Here is a 24,071-nt window from a genome sequence, read left to right on the forward strand (position 1 = left end):
TTTTTGTTTATAGTTTAGTATGACACGGAATAGCATAGATTACGTTTGTATTTTTGGAGAGCGTTGAGTTAAATTAAAATAAAAACAATGTCAACAAAAAAGTTTAGTAGAGTAATATGAAAATATTTTATGATAGTAAATTAATTTTGCATGATAAAATTTTTGCAATGTGAATGTGCCAAATATGTGATTTTAAGAAATAAAAAGTGATTTGAATTGAAGTAATTAGTATTTTATTGCTACCTATCTTTAAAATTTCATATAAGTAATGAAATTCATTAAGATAAAAAATCCGTTAAAGATCCGCTAAAAAGTAACAGATACGGATATCCAGCACATTGTTGGAGCTTGGCTGGGATGTCATATTCATCTGATCTTGCCTCTTTTAATTACCACTTTTCTTGATCTCTTCAAAATTCTTTAAATGAACAGCACTTCATTTCTGATAATGACATAAAACAGCACTTGGAAGAGTTTTTCAAGATGGCAAAATGTAATAAAAAACAAGCAATTATTTACTGTGACATCATCACAATGCCGGGCTGCAATTTTTAATCACAATTTATTTAACTTAAAATATATTATACTACTATTACTATACTACTATTATATTATATCCACCTCGAATTAATAGTGGCTTGCCCCTGTATATCATACTTTTCCTTTAACAACAGAGCTTTGTTGGTCTATTGTTAAAGGAATCTAACACCTTCCAGGGGAAAATTTTTGAACTGAAATAATATGACTTCCAGTTTGCATTGAAAGTTTGTATATAGTTAATCGGGGCCTCCTGCCCCTAAAGTTTCCATATCTGGTCTCATCTTTCATCTATCTAAGTCCATTCTTGAGATTAAGGAAAGACAGACATTAAGGAAAGACGTTGTCAGTCAGCATGTCTGTCTTTCCTTAATGTACTTATCATCACTGGGCTGCAATTTGAAAAAATTGAAGCCCAGTGATGATAAGTACATTTTGAATTAAAATAAACTACATGTTTTAACTAAATAATCCTATATTTATAGGTATAGTATTTTGTTCAGCAATATCCAAAGGTATAAAATATCCAAAGGTTAAAACATGTAATTTATTCAATTCTTTTTTCTACATATGCATTTCGGATCAAAGTGAACCCTCAACTTCTCTTCGGTGCTATATAATTTGCACATACTTATAAAGAAACAACCATAGGTGGAGATTCAATTTCAAATACAAATGCATATGCAATGTTTTATGATTTGGATATTTTACTTGCTGAACAAAATACTATGTCTATAAACATAGGATTATTTAGTAAAAACACAAAAATACAGCAAACCTATAATTAAGAAAATTAAAATGAATTTTATTATAATTTTTTATTTATTTTAACTATAAATGTGAACAAATTTATGGATTACCCTGATAATTATACAAATATACTGTATAACTGCTCCAGCAATCAAAGCTAAGTGTAATCACAGTTCCATAATTAAGCTTCTTCCACATTACCTCAGCATTTCATTTTAAAGTCTATCATGAAAGCAAATTGGATATTGGCATTATTAATTAATTTTGTAGCGCTACACGACTATATGTTGTTATTATTTTTTTGTTGTCTCAGTTTCCTTTTTGTATGTATCGGGTTTTCTTGTATTGTACGATGTCGCATGTATTTTTTTTTTGTTATGATGTCACCTCTTAGGTACCATGAGAAAAGCCTTCTGACTGGTCTAGGTGGGACATGTGAGTGAAGCAGACTTCTGAAGAGCAGGGAGTATAAATTAGTGAACTTTCATAATTGAGGCCATATTGTTTTTGGATTCTTCAAGGATAGTACCAAGATTAGAGGTCAACAAGAACATCTGAGTTAGGTTGGGAGAACAGGAGTTAAGAAAGGGAGACCGTTTCCAGTCAAAGAGTATAATCTGTTTTCATCGTAGCGAAATTGAAGAATAGCAACGAGGGACGTACATCTTGTAATGTGAATTGCATCCAGGGTTTGAACAGAACTATTAGTTTTGAGGTTTGGTGTCTTAAAAACATGAATGAACTCAAGGCCATGTCGCATTCACTTAACCTACTATTGTGATTCATTGAAGGTTAACGTATGCATTTATTGTGTATGAGAAAAGTGTGTACGTATATGTATATATAGTATTGTAAATTTTGTTAGTTTTAAGTTGATAATTCGTATATCGTGCAAACTTGAGCGGTAGGAATTATCTCATGGTTATCATACTGTCAAAATAAAATTTTTTTTTGTCAATTTTGTGCAACTGTAATTGGTCTTGATTGAGTCCTTAATAAATATATATATGTATATATATAATTAGTATCTCCATGGATTTCGATCCACTGGATAAATTACAATTTTAAAGAACTTGAATGATGGATTTTAATCAAAATCAAAAATTTTGATTAAAATTCATTGTTCAGATTTTCTTTTTACAATTAATCAAAAATTTATTAAAGTATAACCATCACCAGAAAATTTTTTTACAGATTTTAGGATGTAGAGCAGGCATGTCAAAGATACAACCTGCGAGCCATGAATTGCCCACAAGACAATTTGTTGTGGCCCGCGACATTAATTTAATAATGCTTTTTGTTTATTTTTTTTTATCTTGATACCAAAGAAAATGTGATATTTTGTACTTAAACAAATAATACTTAATAAACAAAATTTTTGAACTCAATTATTATTGTTGTTTTTATTTTNAGTTTGAATACAAGTTTATTTTAAGCTTTTATATGAATTTCTTTCAGACATTCAAAGTAATTTATTAAGCAGCCTATTTCTTTTAATTTCTGCAAACTATTTTTTTATGCGATTTTAAGTTAATTTTAACTCGTTGTTTTGGTTTTATGCAATTTTAGAAAATTACAGAACGTATCCCTACTTTTTCAAGGCAAGTAAAGTCTTTTTTATGCAAATTTTTTTTTATGCGCTTTTCTGTAGAACGTATCCACCGCATAAAATGAGACCTTACAGTATATTATAGTCTGTCTATGGTTGTATCTTTGTATATGTTGAAGAGCCACAAAGATCACAAACAGCTCTGCAGTATACTGTTGTTTCTGCAGGCAGCCTCAATGCAGACAAAAGCTGCTCCTACTGTTGATGATTTTAAATCATTTGTACATATGGGCATTGTATGACTATATTGAGAATGGTGTTCTTTGAACAGTTGTTGTCATACAGAATTTGGAGTTGTTGCTTTTGAGTAGCTCTGTAAATCAAAATGAATATCAAATACTAGATAGAGTCATAGGGAGTATTGAGAGTCAGGGGACATGAATGTACAAGTGAAAGATTTATTGCTTTAAGGTCGGTATGCAAATGTATAGAAATTGGAGGTTTGTATGAAGATTGCTGATGAAGAAAAGCTTCTGGAATTGATGAGATTATTAGCTGATGTAATAGGGATACCTTACGGTTTCGGAGTTTCAGATATAATTGTAATGAGAGATGCAATCTTTGCAGAGACAGAGGTGGTTCCATTGATTCTGCATATAAGCTCAGTATTGGTGTGGTTTGGAACAGTCCTATGAACAGGCATATTCCTGTATAGTGAATTTGGTCAAGCAGGTGTAGTCTTGATGGACTTGCAGATCCTTATATTGCACTTCCATAGTCTAGTTTTGCCAGTATAAGTGCCTGGTCGATTTTCTGCATAGTTTTCCATTTCGTTTCCAAAGAGGTATTGTATAGGATTTTCAGTATATTCATTGCACATGTATACCAGGCCTTTAGGTAGGTAATATAGTTTAAATGCAAGAGGATTGTCCAAGATCATACCCAAGATTTGGTTTCCATTTGTTCTTTTATTTATTTGTATATCTCTGAGCCAGATCAAGATATAGTCCTTTGATTCTACATAAGTGTATGCAAACCATTTTTCTTGTTGAGGAAGTAAAACCATTTGACTGTGCCCAGGATTCTAATTTAACAGTCGTAAACTGTGATATATTTGTGACAGAAAACAAAAAACAGATTGATTTTAGCGCCAATTTGAAACGAGATATCGCAATTTTAATAATTATATTTAAAATATTCAGATTTTCCACTGCACTGTGTTAATCACTTTTGATTCATTTCTGAACACGGGGGTAATACTTGCGGGNCTTTTGATTTATACCTTATAAATTTAAACAGAATTTAAATTCACAAGGCATTTGTGTGTCATAATCAAGTTTGAATGAACTACTCACAATGTTTGTGCATTAATCTCCAGCTATTTATAATGTAGGAGAGACTGGAGCTGTTCAGTACTCTCTTTTTTCCAAATAATTTTCTGAATTACATAATGACTTGAAAAATAAAAGTATAACAAAATTAGATATATCATTTTTTATTCTTTAAAAAATAATTATTTCAAAATTGTACTTTTTATTTAACAAAAAATATAATTGAAAATAGTAAGCTACACTTTAAAACATATTCTGGCTTGAAGATAATTGAACTTTTTGTAGGACAAAATGAAATGATTGTAAACAGAAGGTTCTCTTTTTAAATATAATTATGATATTTATGAATTAGTTATAATTTATGAATAAATTATAAATAATTTACTCATAAATTTAAACAACCTTTTAAAAAATAAAAATTTCTTGGCATTTTCTATTGCAACTCATTAAATCATTTTTTTCAACTCATGAGATCTATTTCTTCATTGAAATCAGTCAGTTATGTATAATTGGCATAGTTGTGAATCTTAAGTGCAGTAAATGTTTCTGATAAAAATGCTATGATCTAAATCTCATTCAAAGATTAGCAACATGGAATTCAATATTCCTTGCTAATAAATTTCAGATTCCAGTAAAATATTTAACATTGAAATATTTTATAGTAAAATATGGTAATTTATTCCATACTAATTATTTTGATAAAAATAATGAATTCTATCTCAACTTTTAACAACTGAATTATTCTGTAAGATTTATTTATAATAATTTGTATGTGAATTTGTATGTAGGTTTTATAGCTATTTTTTCCCAAAATTATTTGAAATAAAAACTATAATTCTTTTGCATCAAATAATTTAGAAAATCAAAATGATTAAATATTTAGAATTAACCTAATCTGAGTCATATATATATATTTAGAAATTATTAATATATATTTTTTTTATCATTGACTTTCAATAATAATCAACAGCAAGATTCCATAAATAAATAAATTTAAAGAACAGTAATTATATGAAGTTTATTAAAAAATGATTAAAAATTGAACTAGAATGAAACTAATTTTTTCATATCAATTTATAACCTCATATAACCTCAAAAATGTCAAAGTAAATTATGTAATTTTTCTCAGGAAAAAAATAAGTAAACAAAATAAAACAATAATAAAATTGTTGACTTGTAAAATTGCCATTACTAAATGGGAGAAATAAGAAAATATCTCAAAACTCATGTTTTAAAGAATGTTACAGAAAGTCAATAATAAAAAATACATTTACAATTTTATCATATTATTTCTTACTTATCTTATTAAAATAATTATTTATCTATCATAAATACATAAAAACATAATTTTCTTTATTACTGTTTACGTTAATTATTTTTTACTTCTTAATTTATTGATTTACTAAAGTACTTAAAATAATTGTTATGTTTTAAAATATTTAAAAATTTTAAAATTATTTGGAAAAAGAATTTAATATTATATTCAGAAAATCAAAATTAAACGACAATTTCACTAATTAAATTTTATAAAATCCAATATTTAAAGTATTTATTTGTTTTGAACAAATATAAAATTTGTTCAAAACAAACATTGTAACAAAGAATGAAAACTAAAACTGATTATGTATGAATCTCAAATGTTATTTATTTCAAACTATTTCTGACCTCACTTTAGATTATCCTCAGTGTAAATTAACTACAAAATAACAAAATAAAATATTTACAGAATAGGACATTTTTAAAAATCAGTAAATAGAATACTTTACCTTCAATTATTATTTTTATTTAATTTAACTGCTGTTTTTATCACATCCATGTTATCATCATCACTACTACATTATTCAGTACATCTTTTATTAATTTATTAACATATGTCAATGTTAAATTTTATTTTATCATGTTTATGCAAATATAAGGTACAGTACATATTAATTTATACATGCTCACCCATAAATATTTTTTAATAAGACAATTTTAGACAAAATTTATTTCAACATAACTGATTCCATTGACATAAATTTGTTCAATATTTATTGTACAGCAAAGTAAGTTACAAATCACTGTCTTCCATCATATCAAAGTCAAAAAAATCTTCACTTTCCATGTTAAGCTCCTATGTATCAACACTGAATTTGATGTTTACATCTTACCATACAGAATCATATAGTCATCTAGTGCCATTTAAAGCATTGGAAATTGGAAATGAAATATTTCTTGAAAGAAGTGCTATACAAGCTTTTCTGGGATTTTCATCCAAATACTTACAATGTTACTTTAATAGGCTAACAAGATTCAGCTATGTTGACCTTTTAAATATTTAATGTCACAAATATTGGTGTAATAAAATCGTTAAAATGATGCAGGAATTAGTGGCAGAAACATAGCACTAGAGGTTACAAATTATGATGTATTACAACAAATCACAGATTATTTCCATAAGTACTAAAACCTAAAAAAGTACATCTTACATTTGAATAAATATGATATTTTAAAATTCTTGTATTCAAAATTCAGCTAAATACAGTATATATATTTAAAAATATTCTATTTGGTACTTTTATAAATGTCCTATTCTCCAAACATTCTATTTTGTTGTTTTACTTTTGACTTAAGCTGAATATAATCTAAAGTGAGGTCAACACATTTTGAAATAACTTTTGACATTCAAAAGCAAATAGTTTTGTTTCCTGATTCTTCATTTTCTTTTTAAATATAATTATACTGAAAATAATATATACACAACTGTTTATATGAAAATCATTACAACTTACAGGTATTTTATCATCTCGTAAATAATTTAAAGCAGAATTCATTTTAGATCCATCAAATTTTCCTCTCTTTACAAAAATGCATCCATGCTGAAATATAAAACTAACTTTAAATAAATGTAATTTAATAATTTAAATATTTCAAATTTGCAAACTGATATTAAATTAAAAATTTATAAAGTATTTAATACATAAGTGGTTTTTGTTTCAACCTCCGATCATGCAGGTAAACAGCCAATTGAGTGGAAGGAGGTAGGTATGCACAAAAAGGATGATTGCACATCTCCTCCACTTGTTTTTTTATTAATCAGGTACAAGTGACATTTATTGGTATATATCCAGTACAGCTTAGCACAACTGGGTGGCAGACTACATATAGTCATCATTGTACAAAAGAGATATTAAATGTGCTTAATAGTAAATGAATGGTATGAGCGAGAGTGGATCTTTTCACTACTCACAATGCATGGGATTTAACACAAAGGGCTGGGTAGCTTCCCAGAAAACCAACAATGTTCAGTATAATTTTTGCACTATAGTCCATTTGAAATATAAGTCTATAAGAGTTTTGAAGGACCTGTAGATTTCTTTGTTTTGTAGAAGACTTTTATTACATGGCCAATTTATATGTTTGTAGCTTAAAATTAGCCTAAAAGCCCTTCCTTTCTTTTTTGACTATAGGGCAGTCAAACAGGTAGTGATGGCTTCCATTGGTTTTGTCACAAATAGATCACTATCAGTAATTTTGAACCTGTATAAGTAACTTTGAAAGCAGACATGGATCATCATAAATTGGGTCGTATTGTGATAAATTTCAAGCCAATTCATCTTGTAGCTACTTTTAATGTTTGGTAAGTATGAGTAAGTTGTTTCATTATGAAAGTTGTCCCAAAACATTTGCCATTCTTTTAAAATATAGTTTTTTATAGCATTGAATCCTGTCACAGGTGGTAATTTGCTGTATATTATGGTGTTTTCTTGGTTGATGGCTTTGTTGGTTTTTTTGTTGCCAATATTTCCCTGGTGTCCTCTCAGCCAATTAAGGGAGAAGGCACCATTTGAATTTTGTAGCATAGTATTAACATTATTTGTAATCGGGTGAGTATCAGTGTTTTGAATTATGTAAATAGCTGTCAAAATAGATGTTAACATTATGATGTGTGTATTTAGCAATAGTCTTCCACTGCAGTGGCAATCGCCAGCAATTCTGCTTGTGTAACACTGCATGTATCGACTAATTTGAGAAGTTTACTCTCAATTTCCGTATATTTATGATATATTACATAACTTGCACCAATGTTATTGCCAATTTTAGGTATAGTGTGTATATGTCTATATGATTGTCTGTCAATGATTCAGAGTAAAAATATTTTCTTTTACTTGGGTTCTGGATAAATGCATAAGGGATCTTCCATTTGAAATTGTCTTTTTTAAGTCTCTCATCCCCGATGGTAATGACATTATCGTGTTTCAGTTCCCATTTTAATGTGTGGTATCTGATTTTGAGATTCATGGGGGCTTTTCTAGCAATTATCTGGAGCCTGTTAGTAGGAGTCATTCTGTAACCTTCAGTGAGAATTAGTAGTGCTTTCCTTTGGGCTGATATTAGTTTCTTTTTATTATGTATTTTGTGAGTGGCTTCTTCCCAAACCGGGCAGGAGTAGGTAATTATTAGAATAAATATCATGTTATAAATTGAGTCCATAACATGAGAGAACCCCCCAGTTGCTTTTAGCAATCTTAGAGAAAGATAACTATTTTCTTACAAATGTTCTCAATATGTGTGGTCCAAAGCAGCTTAAAGTCAAGCATAATCCCTAAATATTTAATGTTTTTCTATATTTCTATACTTCCCAACCCCATCCAAATTGTTGGTACTCTCTTGTACAAGTTTTGAGCACCTGGCTTGTTCCAGACAATTTGTCATTTTTCCCTCCCCATTCACTTATTTTTGATGTAGCCTGCTTTCCTTTCCTTTCAAGTTCTGCTCTAGAGTTACCCGTCAAAAGCACGAGTGCATCATCCGCATAAGCAATGATTTTGTCCTGCCTGAAGTCCTGGGTCAAAAAACCATTGAAAAGAACGCACCATAGAAGTGGTCCACAGGGCTCAGCCTGTGGACAGCCCCTATTATACTCATTCTCAAAAAGTAATATTTCCTGTTTTGATGACAATAGTTCTCTCATGAAGATGAGGGCACAAATGCCTACAGACGCCACCAGGTAGAGGGCGCTAAATGGCTTAGTCAATGGATGCAGGAAAATTTTGCTCTGTATTCGAATTGAGTTTTTGCTGAAATTTTTACTTTAAGCTCTAAGTGTTATATATTTCTGGATAGAATTTTCCGTATGGATTAAAAATCTGTTAAGTTTTTCAACGTACGACAATTTTTCGCAAAGTTATTAGTTTTTGAAAACTGAATACTTTTAAAATTTTCAACATTCTTCTACAACGACTGTCGCCATAGTAACGGTCCATAGAAGATTCCAGAATTTTTACCGGAAGTCGTATGTTCTTTCTTCATATTATTATTTTTTTTGGAAATTATTAATTTTAGAAGTTATTATACTCAGTGATGGCTATTGAAGAATTTCTGGAGGAATCTGAGGAAGCCATTGAGGATTTAAAGAGATATTTCCGTAATAACCCAAAAGGGCGATTGGGTACCGAGGAACATATTAGATTTATTACAGATAAATTTATTACCTTAGTGAAGAGCGCCGAAGAGGTAATTAGGAAAAATTCCATATCAGATTTCCTGCTTCAGAAATTTGATTTGTTGGCAACGAAAGAGGATGTCAAACAGCTGCTTGTTGCTCAGAGTGACAAAAATTTAGAGGCTATTCAGGAAGTGAAACAGACTATTTGTGACTTAGAAAAACCTCCACTTTTAGGGGTGGAAGGTTCTCAAGGGACTACTGCTCTGTCATATAGAGATATTTTACAACGCGATCTTAATTCTTTGAAGAATACACAGTCTGAAAAGGAGTCCTCGTTACCAACATACACTGTTCTAGTTTACAATGATAATAAAGAGAGCACATCGGAAGAGACTAAGACACTGCTCGCTAATTCTTTTGATCAAAGACTGCATAAGGTGCCTGTCAAGCGTATTCGTAAGATAAACAATGGTGGAATTGCTGTTGATTTTCCTATCAGAGAGGAGGCTGAATACTTTCAGGAACAATTAGACAAAATAGAAGGATTAAAGGCAACGAAACGCAAGACGGCGTCTTCCTCTTATGAAAGTGACTTCAGTCCCGAACTCAGTTACCAAAGAGGACCTACTAGAATACCTGCTTGAACAGAATATTTTTTCACAGAAGTACACGATGGAGGAGTTTAAAAAGGTTTTAAACATTCGATTTTCAATCAAAGAGAGAAATGACGAGTTTTTATCGTGGGTATTAGAGATGTCACCGGAGGTTAGGGCAATGACTAAAAAACAAGGATATTTTTATGTTCAGTGGAAAACGTGCTAGGTTTATGATTTTTTCCCTGTACGACAGTGTCTTGCTTTTGGACATTTGGCGGCAAGTTGCTCATCACCGAAGAAAGTTTGTAGCCATTGTGGTGATGATCATTTGTTTAAGACATGTACAAAGAAAAGTGAAAAGCCTAAATGTGCTAATTGTTTGAGGACTGGCCTAGATAAACAGGAACATAACACACTGGATAAGGAGTGTCCACTCTACATTAAAGCAAAAGCCTTATATATTAAGACAGCTGACTACTTACCTTAATAATTATGGAATCCTTTACAGGACACAAATTGTTTAATTCATAGTGCTCCTTAGCACAACAACTAATACAAGCAGATCATCACTTCTCTATATACATTTGTGTTTGCTGACTGTAAGAAATATGTAAGCTTCATCATCTTTCTCTGTTTTTGGGTTTAAAGTGTTGGAATGGATACTTACAATTACTAGCTGTGTGGACTTTGTTTTTTCTTTTTTACTTGTATGTATATTATATATGGACTCATGGGATTCTCAAATCTTTGTCTTACAAATTTTCTGCACGGGATAAATTCTGTTAAACACTTTGTCAGAATTATTGTATTTACTGCAACCTTCATTTGCGAAAATATTCCTGTAGATAAGTAATCTGTTATATGCTGCAGCATGCTGCTGCATATTTTGTTCGGGTCTTTTATTGTCATTGTGTTCTTATTTTATTTATTTATTTTTTTTTTTTAAATTTTTCTTTTCACTTTGCTTTGTTCATTAGTGCATACTGTAACTCGGTGGAACTATTTAATGGATATGTTCCTGTAATGCTCACTGCAGGGCAGGACTTTGTACCTTGTTTTAAATGTACAATTAAACTAATGAATGAATAATGAATGAATGAAGATGCCACCAGGTGTCACGTAGTGGTGATGTCAGCAACACTGAAATCTCACTTTTGCCTCTGGCGACTCACAAGGTCAGATGTATATTGATCGAGATCCAACTGCTTTGACCAGACTAAGACTATAGTGCCTGATGACTATAGCCTAGTGAGCCGAAATGTTTGAAACTTTCGAACATTTAATTCTTATCAAAATTCAGAAATTTTGCCTGAGATATTAGCAACATTTGACCAGGTATGTGACAAAAATGAGCAAACCCATTGTCAACCACGTGACAGTCAAGTCTCAGTCATTTTGGACCAAAATCCTGATTCTATGGTTTGCCCAGCTAGAGAGTCAATTTATCTTCATTAAGGTATCTCATGACAAAACTAAATATAGCCACGCATTGTGAGTTTATCAGAGTGCATTGCTACTGACACCCAGGACATATTAGTCGAACCTCCAAACATTGACAAGTATGAAGTGATAAAACGGGCATTGATCCACTATATGTTCCAGTCCAAAGCTCAACATCTCGAAAAGCTCCTATGTACCGAAGAGCTTGGCAACTGCACATCATCGTAGTTACTTTGATGCTTGAGAATGCTTGCGGGTCATACAGTTATGAAGGACTTACTCAAAAGTATTTCGTTATCCCATCTTCTTGCAGATATACAGAAGATACTGACCACATCCAAGGGAAAGCTTAAATCCCTCGCTAAGATTGCTGACAATCTTAGTGAACTATACCCTCTGACACCGAACATCTCTGCCATATCTACAAACCCTGCCAGAAACGACCCCAAGATCACTTCACTTGAAGCGCAAATCACTGAGCTCTCAACACAAATCTCTGAGATGTCACGACAATATGGCTGTTCCCTAACCAAGGCAGACTCAGTTGATGTTCTCCACCTACTGCCCCTCCTAACGTATCTGCTGGTACCATACAAAATTTAGCACAAATTCCCAACGATGCCGACCACCTTGTTCGCTGGGAAACGAAAACAGGAGTCAGTAGAGATGGTGACTGATTTTAAAAATCCATTGCCTATTCGTCACTGACCATATGTCCAAAGTGGCATTCCTGATCGACACAGATGCCGACGTCTCCATTTATCCAGCTTCACATCTTCCAAGACTCTGTTTAGAAGACTACCAACTCATTGCAGTGAATGGAACAGCAATCAAAACATACGGTCACACAAAAATCACACCTGATTTTTCTCTTTGACAGAATTTCACATGGCGATTCATTGTTGCCGATGTTACACAATTGTTAATAGGAGCTGACTTTTTATCACATTATGGACTTCTTCCAGATCTTCGCAACAAATGTCTCATCGACTCAACCATGAAACTGGTAAGCCATGGACATATTCGCAGCGTCACTACATATGTCCAGACTATTGCTAGTGATTTGCCATACCACCAATTACTGAGCGAGTTTTCTGAAATAACATGTCCATCTCCAATCATAGCACCCATCTGACATTCCATGGTCCATCACATCATCACAATGCCTGGACAGCCAGTACACTGCAAACCCCGGCGACTTGCACTGGATAAGTACAGTACATACTGGCTAAGCACGAATTTGAATTCATGCTTTCTTGGGGAATCTGCCAACCATCCAACAGCAGCTGGTCATCACCATTACACCTCGTTCGGAAGAAGGACAACCAGTGGCGATCCTGCAGTGACTGCCATCTACTTAACGCACAAACTGTTCCTGACCATTATCCTGTTCCTCACAAAGAGGATTTCACATCTACTCTCCACAGTTGTCAGTATTTCTCAACCGTCGACCTAGTCTGTGCTTTTCGCCATATTCCTATAGCCCTGGAGAGTATCCCTAAGGTGGCCATCATCACACCGTTTGGACTATACAAGTTCAACTTTATGTTTTTTGGTTTGTGCAATGCCATGCAAACATTTCAATGCTTCATAGACGAAGTTACCCGTGATCTCAATTTTTTCTACGAATTCATCAATGACATACTCGCAGCGTCCCAAGATGAAGCCGAACATCTACAGCACTTAATCAAATTGTTTACCAGACTTCACAACTATAGAGTTGTAATCAACACATCAGAGTGCATATTTGGCAAACACAAAGTGCAATTTATCGGGTATCTAGTCAATCCAAAAGAAATTTGTCCACTACTGCAAAAAGTCAAGATGATTATTGAGTTTCCAAAGCCAACTACCATCTGTGATTTACACCGATTTTTGGGATTGGTTAATTTTTATTTCTGTTTTGTATGCAATGCAGCCCATATCACCATAGAACTTAACAAACTCCTCCAGGGCAACCTGAATCCAAAAGACCAACTCGAGTGGACCCCTGATGCCGACAGTGCCTTCCACAATGTAAAAATTGCCGTTGCTAGTGCTGCACTAGTGACCCACCCATCACGAAATGCACTTCTATCCTTAATGGTAGATGAGTCATCCACTGCTGTGGGAGCATCCTTATGACAGATGATTGACGGACACTGGCAGCCATTAGCATTCTTCAGTCAAACTTTCAGAATCACGAAAAAAATGGTCCACGTAAGACTGTGAATTGTATGCTGCTTATACTGCTATCAAGAAGTTCAAATACCTGCTGGAAGGAAGGCAATTTACCCTATTCACCGACCATAAACCACTAACTTTCACCCTGAAGCAAAAACTCGAGAGAGCATCACCCTGACAGTTTGGCTACTTAGATTTTACAGCACAGTTCACCATGGACATCCGTCATGTTGAGGGAGCCAGTAACATTCCAGCAGATGTCTTGTCTAATATAGAGTCTATCATGCAGGTGATCAACTTCCTGGCACTCGCCTCTGCTCAAGAATCTTACAATAAACTCAGGCAACTCTTTTGTTCAAACACAGGCCTACAGCTAAAACGGATTACCATCCCAAACACTATGGCACTGCTTTACTGCGATACATCTACACTCAACATCTGTCCTTGTCACCAAAAACTTCTGACATCAGGCGATTGCCTCACTACACTGTTTGTCACACCCAGGGGTGAGAGCCATGTGTCATCTCATTAAGAATCCTATGTGTGACCTGACATTGAGCATGACTGCTAGAAGTTTGTACAAAACTGTACAAAACATGCCAGAAAGACAAAATCATTCGGCACACCATATCACTGACTGGATCATTCACTCTGCCAAATCAGCGATTTGACCATGTCCATATCAACATTGTTGGATTGCTTCTGCTATCCAATGGTTTTAGATATTGCCTCATGGCAATCGACTGTTTCTCACATTGGCTGGAAGCATTCCCCATATCAGAGATTACAGCTGCTGCCATAGCAAAAACTTTTTTTAAAGCTGGATTGCTCATTTTGGCATTCCACAACGATTGACGACCGACCAGGGACAACAATTTGAGTCCCACCCATTTTAAAACACTGATAGTGCTGACAGGGACATTGAGGATCCACACCACCGCCATTCATTCAGCTGCCAAAGGAATAATTGAGTGATTCCACCAGCAACTCAAGGCAGCAATCAAGTGTCACTCTTCTGATCGCTGGGTGGAGGACCTGCCCATTGTACTCTCGGGAATCCGGACCACTTACAAAGACGATATTGACGCAACCACAGTCACATTAGTTTATGGACAAATACTGCGCTTGCCTGGAAAATTTTTTTGTAACCGCCAATGACAGTACGATAGAAATGTCTGATTTTGTCTCTGATCTCCGGTGCAGAATGCGACGATTACATCCTGTTTCACTGCATAGTCATGGCACGCACCAAACATTTGTATTCTGAGATCTGCAGACCTGCTCGCACATCTTTGTATGCCACAACGCCACATGTAGACCTCTGCAGTCTCCATATGATGGACCATTCAGAGTACTTCAACGCTCCAGCAAGACATTCAGGGTAACCATTAATGGCAAAGAAACAACTGTCACCATCGACTGGCTGAAACCAGCTTTCATCACTGTCCCTACAACATGCATCACAACTAACATGAAAAAAGAAACCCCCACAAACACAAGCTCAGAGGTAACCAAACCACTGGTCTCAACCCACTCTGGATGACAAGTACATTTCAATGTGAGGTATTGTTAGCACTTGTAAGGGAGTACTGAGGGTGCAAATGCCTACAGACACCACCAGAGGGTCTCACGTAATGGTGACATCAGCGACACCGAAGAAATCTCACTTTTTCTTCTGGCGACTCACGAGGTCAGACATATATCGATCAAGATCCAACCACTTTGACCAAAGACTATAGTGCCTGACGACCATGGCCTGCAAAGTTATTCTTTCATCAGTAGATAGATGTTTGTGAGGCATTGTACTTGCCTGAGTCTATAAAGGATCAATGGCCACCACGCACTGTCAAATACATTCTGGATGTCTATACTAAGTCCCCAAAGCATATTTATTTCTGTCAAATAGTCCTTTGATGTTGTCAACTGCCACTGTGATAGCATGAACAGTTGACCTTTGCTTTCTAAAACCATACTGATTGTCACTCAGTAGGTTATTTGACTCAAGGTGCCAAGAGAATATGTTTGTAAGCAGTTTTTCCATTACTTTCCCTAGTGCAGGTAACAGGGAAATCAGTCTGTAATCTCCAGGTTTATTTACTTTAGGGACAAGTACCAACTTGGTTCGCTTCCATTCCCTGGAGAAGATGCTGAAATGTAAGCAAGTGTCGAAGAGGTGAAGAAGAAGTGTCGGGTTTATTTTCCAGATTTGTTTGATGATCTCTGGGGTAATTCTGTCAAGGGGTCTTTCTGTTATTCAGGTTAGTGATTACTTTGCCAAAAATCTTCGCGTGTGAAAGGGGGTGTGTCAGGGGTGTTAATATCTACATTTATCTTTTCTCTGGTTACACTATGAATGTCAAGATCTTTGTTTTCATTGTCTTCTACATATATTTTTTGAAATATAGCTTTGATGATAGTTTGCAGACAATTTGTATGTCCTTCTGTAGTTTCCATGCTGGTCATGGCAAGAGTGTTTGCTAGCTTTAGTGCAGTATTTTCTCCAGGATTTCAATTTAGAATCTTTTATGTGCTTTTTGTATTATTTTTGTAGCTGTAAATATTGTTGTTTATAGATGTAGTTTTTGATACTTTTTTGTGAGGATGTTATTTCTGAGCTGCAGTTCAGGCAGAGTATTGTTGCACCAAGGAACCGGTTTATTCTTGGCTCTGTGTTTCGGTATAGCGATCTCACATGCATCTTTAATAATTTTGAGATTTCATTCAATCCTTTTCTTAGCCTCTTCCCTTGAGTGTGAGAAAGTTATGTCAATTTTATCTATAATGTATGTTCTCCATCTTTCCCAGTCTGCCCGGGCAGTGCAATATCTTTGTCTGTCAGGATGGCCGAGTGGTCTAAGGCACCAGACTCAAGGTTTGTCCCTTCCTGTTTCAGGCATCTCCTCCACTATAGCCACTGCCACTTCCAACATCATTACACCATTGTGAGTTTAGTTGCAGGCATGTCAACATGGCTGCTATGATTGACCCTCCTGTCAAGTGCAAATTGTATAGTGTAATCTGGTTTCTTCAAGCAGAAAGGAATAGTGCTGCAGAAATTTATTGGAGAATAAGCTGGGCATATGGTGAAAACTTTGAGTGATGATGTTGTGCATGAATGGTATAGGAAACTTAAAGAAGGCTGAACCAATGTTCATGATGAAGGGAGACAAGGACGAAAGTCTGTTGCAACAGAAGACATTGCTCAATGAGTTGACCAAGTGGTTTGAAAAAAACAGAGATTGTGAGTTGTGTGTGGAATTTCCTGAAGTTTCAAAATCACCTGTTTACAGAATCGTAACAGATCACCTATGTTACAAAAAAACTCCGCTCAATGGTTTCCAAAGATGTCTGATGACCACAAAAGTTGCTGAATGGAAGCAGCACTGACATTCCTCATCTGTTATGAGGCTAAAGGTGATGATTTTTTGACATCAATTGCAACTAAAGATGAGACTTGGATTCAACATGTCACTCCTGAAATAAAACAACAGTCATGACAATAGATGCACTCAAACTCGCCAAACAAACTAAAAAAGTTCAAACAAACATTCAACAACAGGAAGGCTATGGCTACCATGTTTTGGAACCAAAAAAGGTGTATTGTTGGACCAATGACCTATTTTTTGAGGGGTTTAGAAAGTTTTTTAGAATGGCATCAAATTCATTTTTTCCAATATACAATTTTATATACTATTTAAGTACCATTTATGTATGATTTACTTAGCTTTTATTAATATTAATGGACATTTGTTATAGCAGATGGTTTTTCATTCTGATATCTTTTGCATTTCTTCATTCCAATTCTTAAATGCTCTCTCATTAATGATTTTTGATTATTTAGAATAAACAAATAAATATTAAATGCAAAGAAGTTCTAAATTTATTAGTATAAATTTCAGTTTTCTAACATTATGTTTGTATAATTTTTCATAATTAATATGACTTACTTGATAAAAATAAAATCCATATAATGGAATGGCTTGTAAGGAGTCTTTCATTACATATCTAACATGACCGAGACTGCCTTGTCTTTCTGCTAGCATATGGACTACTATCCAATCCACTGTTATATAAATAATAAAACTAATAACTAATTATTTGAAGTTATTTATGTTATTTTATTAACATTTAAAATGTTTTTGTAAAATTTAATTATTTAAAAATATTTAAATTACTTTTAAATCTACTCATAAGAGCATATATCTGCAAAATTCTGTATAGTTCACAATAACAATAATAGACTTTATTTCTAAATATAGTAATAGTTTAGATTCATCATAATTTAGAAAAAAGTAGAATTTGATTTCACAATAGAAAAAGTATGAAACCTTATTAAATAAAAACAGTATAAAAAAAATTTATATTCATATCAATGAAATCTGATTTCTAGGTGGTTCGTTTTTTTCCACCTAAAACGAACCACCGCGAATTATCTACAGCAATGGATTGCGCATTTGATATTTCCATTATTCAAATCTTCATTTTCTAACATTACTATTATAAACACTCGATGCAAGTATATTAATAATAAATTATACATTAATTAAATTTCTATTTGCCCGAATCCAAGCATCCAAACACAAAATCCACTGATTTCTAGAAAATCCAATAACAAAAACAGAAAATAAATTTTTCTTATTTGTAATAAGATAAGGTTGTCCACTTTCTCATGACCTGTTTAATATGTACATTGAGAACATTATACAAATAATAAAAAAAGTAAGACAAAAAGTATAATAATAAATGGGAAAAAGATACACTGCATTAGGTTTGCTGATGATATAGTGATAATGAATCATTCAAAAAGAGAAATAAATCATATGCTTAGTATACTGCATAAAAACTTACATCAGTGGAGCTTAAAGATAAACATTAAGAAAACAAAGGTGATGATGATGGTAAAGAATACCAGGAAGACAAAAGCTAACATCAAGATTGATGGACAGCAAGTGGTTGCTCCACCTACTTTCCATCAATCTTGAAGTAAGAAATTTTACTTATTTAGTGACTGAAATCACAGAAGATAACAGATGTATAAAGGAGGACAAGAAAAGGATAAGGTTTGTGAAATAAACTTTTGGAAACAAAAGAAATCTGTTAATGTTAAAACACTTAAGTACAGAAGCAAAGAAAACATTTATTGAAACAATTCTTGGGAAAAATTTGTTGTACAGAAGTGAATGCTAGATATTAAGAAAGCAAAAGTGAACCCATCTGTAGGCAGCAGAAATATGGATATAGATAATAGTAAACAAAACAAGCTGGACTGAACAGAGAACAAATAAAACATTTCTGAAGGAAGTGGCAGAACAAAGGAAGTTAATACAGTAAATAGGGATAAGAAAAATTAAATTTACAGATCATGTTATTAGGCACAATAATTTCCTAAAAACTTCAAGCAAAATTCTCGGAAAGAAAGAAAAACCAATACCAAGAAAAAAATATCTAAAATAGGTCAATGCTTCAAAAGATTCTGATAAATTAAAAAGGGTTGCAGAGGAGAGAGAGCATTAGTTGCAGTGACACAGTATTACAAATCTGGCTATCTATTAAAGGCTGTCTTATAGTCTTTAATAGATAGCCAGATTTGTAATACTGTGTTTCTATGGCAGCTATATATATATTTTTTTCCTCAATAAAGGGCATTTATGATTTCTTTTCTTCATTCATTTAATAAATATTGTCATCTGTTATATCATCATGTGAAACATATTTCTAATGTCTATTGCTTCTATCAAGGTCTGAAATGGGTATAGTGACTGATTTTCCTTTTACTACACATGGGCAGTTATTTTTCTAATCTAAAATGTTCAAACATATTTATCATGTAACATTCCAGAAAAGGAATTCAAGCTGAAAAATAACTCAAGAATATCACAAAAACTACTTTTTCACTTTCTAGCACAATTATTTAATGAATAAACAAAATGTTTTTGTACTGCTTTTTCATCTTCAGGTCTACCTATACATTAATGTACTTTTGTTCTATTTCTTCAGAATATTCAAATAGGTTTACAACAAATTTTAAATATGGAATCAACATAAAAATTTAAATTTTATTTTTTTTTTTATATGCTTAATTACAAATAAATTNCAAAGAATGAAAACTAAAACTGATTATGTATGAATCTCAAATGTTATTTATTTCAAACTATTTCTGACCTCACTTTAGATTATCCTCAGTGTAAATTAACTACAAAATAACAAAATAAAATATTTACAGAATAGGACATTTTTAAAAATCAGTAAATAGAATACTTTACCTTCAATTATTATTTTTATTTAATTTAACTGCTGTTTTTATCACATCCATGTTATCATCATCACTACTACATTATTCAGTACATCTTTTATTAATTTATTAACATATGTCAATGTTAAATTTTATTTTATCATGTTTATGCAAATATAAGGTACAGTACATATTAATTTATACATGCTCACCCATAAATATTTTTTAATAAGACAATTTTAGACAAAATTTATTTCAACATAACTGATTCCATTGACATAAATTTGTTCAATATTTATTGTACAGCAAAGTAAGTTACAAATCACTGTCTTCCATGATATCAAAGTCAAAAAAATCTTCACTTTCCATGTTAAGCTCCTATGTATCAACACTGAATTTGATGTTTACATCTTACCATACAGAATCATATAGTCATCTAGTGCCATTTAAAGCATTGGAAATTGGAAATGAAATATTTCTTGAAAGAAGTGCTATACAAGCTTTTCTGGGATTTTCATCCAAATACTTACAATGTTACTTTAATAGGCTAACAAGATTCAGCTATGTTGACCTTTTAAATATTTAATGTCACAAATATTGGTGTAATAAAATCGTTAAAATGATGCAGGAATTAGTGGCAGAAACATAGCACTAGAGGTTACAAATTATGATGTATTACAACAAATCACAGATTATTTCCATAAGTACTAAAACCTAAAAAAGTACATCTTACATTTGAATAAATATGATATTTTAAAATTCTTGTATTCAAAATTCAGCTAAATACAGTATATATATTTAAAAATATTCTATTTGGTACTTTTATAAATGTCCTATTCTCCAAACATTCTATTTTGTTGTTTTACTTTTGACTTAAGCTGAATATAATCTAAAGTGAGGTCAACACATTTTGAAATAACTTTTGACATTCAAAAGCAAATAGTTTTGTTTCCTGATTCTTCATTTTCTTTTTAAATATAATTATACTGAAAATAATATATACACAACTGTTTATATGAAAATCATTACAACTTACAGGTATTTTATCATCTCGTAAATAATTTAAAGCAGAATTCATTTTAGATCCATCAAATTTTCCTCTCTTTACAAAAATGCATCCATGCTGAAATATAAAACTAACTTTAAATAAATGTAATTTAATAATTTAAATATTTCAAATTTGCAAACTGATATTAAATTAAAAATTTATAAAGTATTTAATACATAAGTGGTTTTTGTTTCAACCTCCGATCATGCAGGTAAACAGCCAATTGAGTGGAAGGAGGTAGGTATGCACAAAAAGGATGATTGCACATCTCCTCCACTTGTTTTTTTATTAATCAGGTACAAGTGACATTTATTGGTATATATCCAGTACAGCTTAGCACAACTGGGTGGCAGACTACATATAGTCATCATTGTACAAAAGAGATATTAAATGTGCTTAATAGTAAATGAATGGTATGAGCGAGAGTGGATCTTTTCACTACTCACAATGCATGGGATTTAACACAAAGGGCTGGGTAGCTTCCCAGAAAACCAACAATGTTCAGTATAATTTTTGCACTATAGTCCATTTGAAATATAAGTCTATAAGAGTTTTGAAGGACCTGTAGATTTCTTTGTTTTGTAGAAGACTTTTATTACATGGCCAATTTATATGTTTGTAGCTTAAAATTAGCCTAAAAGCCCTTCCTTTCTTTTTTGACTATAGGGCAGTCAAACAGGTAGTGATGGCTTCCATTGGTTTTGTCACAAATAGATCACTATCAGTAATTTTGAACCTGTATAAGTAACTTTGAAAGCAGACATGGATCATCATAAATTGGGTCGTATTGTGATAAATTTCAAGCCAATTCATCTTGTAGCTACTTTTAATGTTTGGTAAGTATGAGTAAGTTGTTTCATTATGAAAGTTGTCCCAAAACATTTGCCATTCTTTTAAAATATAGTTTTTTATAGCATTGAATCCTGTCACAGGTGGTAATTTGCTGTATATTATGGTGTTTTCTTGGTTGATGGCTTTGTTGGTTTTTTTGTTGCCAATATTTCCCTGGTGTCCTCTCAGCCAATTAAGGGAGAAGGCACCATTTGAATTTTGTAGCATAGTATTAACATTATTTGTAATCGGGTGAGTATCAGTGTTTTGAATTATGTAAATAGCTGTCAAAATAGATGTTAACATTATGATGTGTGTATTTAGCAATAGTCTTCCACTGCAGTGGCAATCGCCAGCAATTCTGCTTGTGTAACACTGCATGTATCGACTAATTTGAGAAGTTTACTCTCAATTTCCGTATATTTATGATATATTACATAACTTGCACCAATGTTATTGCCAATTTTAGGTATAGTGTGTATATGTCTATATGATTGTCTGTCAATGATTCAGAGTAAAAATATTTTCTTTTACTTGGGTTCTGGATAAATGCATAAGGGATCTTCCATTTGAAATTGTCTTTTTTAAGTCTCTCATCCCCGATGGTAATGACATTATCGTGTTTCAGTTCCCATTTTAATGTGTGGTATCTGATTTTGAGATTCATGGGGGCTTTTCTAGCAATTATCTGGAGCCTGTTAGTAGGAGTCATTCTGTAACCTTCAGTGAGAATTAGTAGTGCTTTCCTTTGGGCTGATATTAGTTTCTTTTTATTATGTATTTTGTGAGTGGCTTCTTCCCAAACCGGGCAGGAGTAGGTAATTATTAGAATAAATATCATGTTATAAATTGAGTCCATAACATGAGAGAACCCCCAGTTGCTTTTAGCAATCTTAGAGAAAGATAACTATTTTCTTACAAATGTTCTCAATATGTGTGGTCCAAAGCAGCTTAAAGTCAAGCATAATCCCTAAATATTTAATGTTTTTCTATATTTCTATACTTCCCAACCCCATCCAAATTGTTGGTACTCTCTTGTACAAGTTTTGAGCACCTGGCTTGTTCCAGACAATTCGTCATTTTTCCCTCCCCATTCACTTATTTTTGATGTAGCCTGCTTTCCTTTCCTTTCAAGTTCTGCTCTAGAGTTACCCGTCAAAAGCACGAGTGCATCATCCGCATAAGCAATGATTTTGTCCTGCCTGAAGTCCTGGGTCAAAAAACCATTGAAAAGAACGCACCATAGAAGTGGTCCACAGGGCTCAGCCTGTGGACAGCCCCTATTATACTCATTCTCAAAAAGTAATATTTCCTGTTTTGATGACAATAGTTCTCTCATGAAGATGAGGGCACAAATGCCTACAGACGCCACCAGGTAGAGGGCGCTAAATGGCTTAGTCAATGGATGCAGGAAAATTTTGCTCTGTATTCGAATTGAGTTTTTGCTGAAATTTTTACTTTAAGCTCTAAGTGTTATATATTTCTGGATAGAATTTTCCGTATGGATTAAAAATCTGTTAAGTTTTTCAACGTACGACAATTTTTCGCAAAGTTATTAGTTTTTGAAAACTGAATACTTTTAAAATTTTCAACATTCTTCTACAACAACTGTCGCCATAGTAACGGTCAATGACGTTTACCATAGAAGATTCCAGAATTTTTACCGGAAGTCGTATGTTCTTTCTTCATTTTATTTTTTTGGAAATTATTCATTTTAGAAGTTGTTATACTCAGTGATGGCTATTGAAGAATTTCTGGAGAAATATGAGGAAGCCATTGAGGATTTAAAGAGATATTTCCGTAATAACCCAAAAGGACGATTGGGTACTGAGGAACATATTAGATTTATTACAGATAAATTTATTACCTTAGTGAAGAGCACCAAAGAGGTAATTAGGAAAAGTTCCATATCAGATTTCCTGCTTCAGAAATTTGACTTGTTGCCAACGAATGAGGATGTCAAACAGCTGCTTGTTGCTCAGAGTGACAAAAATTTAGAGGCTATTCAGGAAGTGAAACAGACTATTTGTGACTTAGAAAAACCTCCACTTTTAGGGGTGGAAGGTTCTCAAGGGACTACTGCTCTGTCATATAGAGATATTTTACAATGCGATCTTAATTCTTTGAAGAATACACAGTCTGAAAAGGAGTCCTCGTTACCAACAT

General features: G+C 32.9%; 1 protein-coding gene across 5 annotated transcripts in view; it reads right to left on the reverse strand.

Annotated features, from left to right (window-relative positions):
* Positions 1-4,175: 4,175 nt before the first annotated feature.
* LOC111641969 (1-acyl-sn-glycerol-3-phosphate acyltransferase epsilon-like) overlaps positions 4,176-24,071 on the reverse strand; it is a 56,234-nt gene continuing 36,338 nt past the window's right edge. For 3 of the 5 annotated variants that reach the window (XM_023388230.1, XM_023388229.1, XM_023388231.1), the window contains 3 exons: positions 17,742-17,857; positions 6,939-7,025; positions 4,176-4,290 (listed from right to left, as the gene is read on the reverse strand). In XM_023388230.1, the coding sequence (XP_023243998.1) occupies positions 4,246-4,290; positions 6,939-7,025; positions 17,742-17,857 (248 nt within the window). In that variant the 3' untranslated portion in view covers positions 4,176-4,245. The remainder of the gene's footprint in view (positions 4,291-6,938; positions 7,026-17,741; positions 17,858-24,071) is intronic. The other 2 variants (XM_023388227.1, XM_023388228.1) reach the window with 1 other exon arrangement.

The sequence above is a fragment of the Centruroides sculpturatus genome, unplaced genomic scaffold, assembly GCF_000671375.1.
Source record: "Centruroides sculpturatus isolate CEXI.00-Female unplaced genomic scaffold, Cexi_2.0 scaffold113, whole genome shotgun sequence".
NCBI lineage: Eukaryota > Metazoa > Arthropoda > Arachnida > Scorpiones > Buthidae > Centruroides > Centruroides sculpturatus.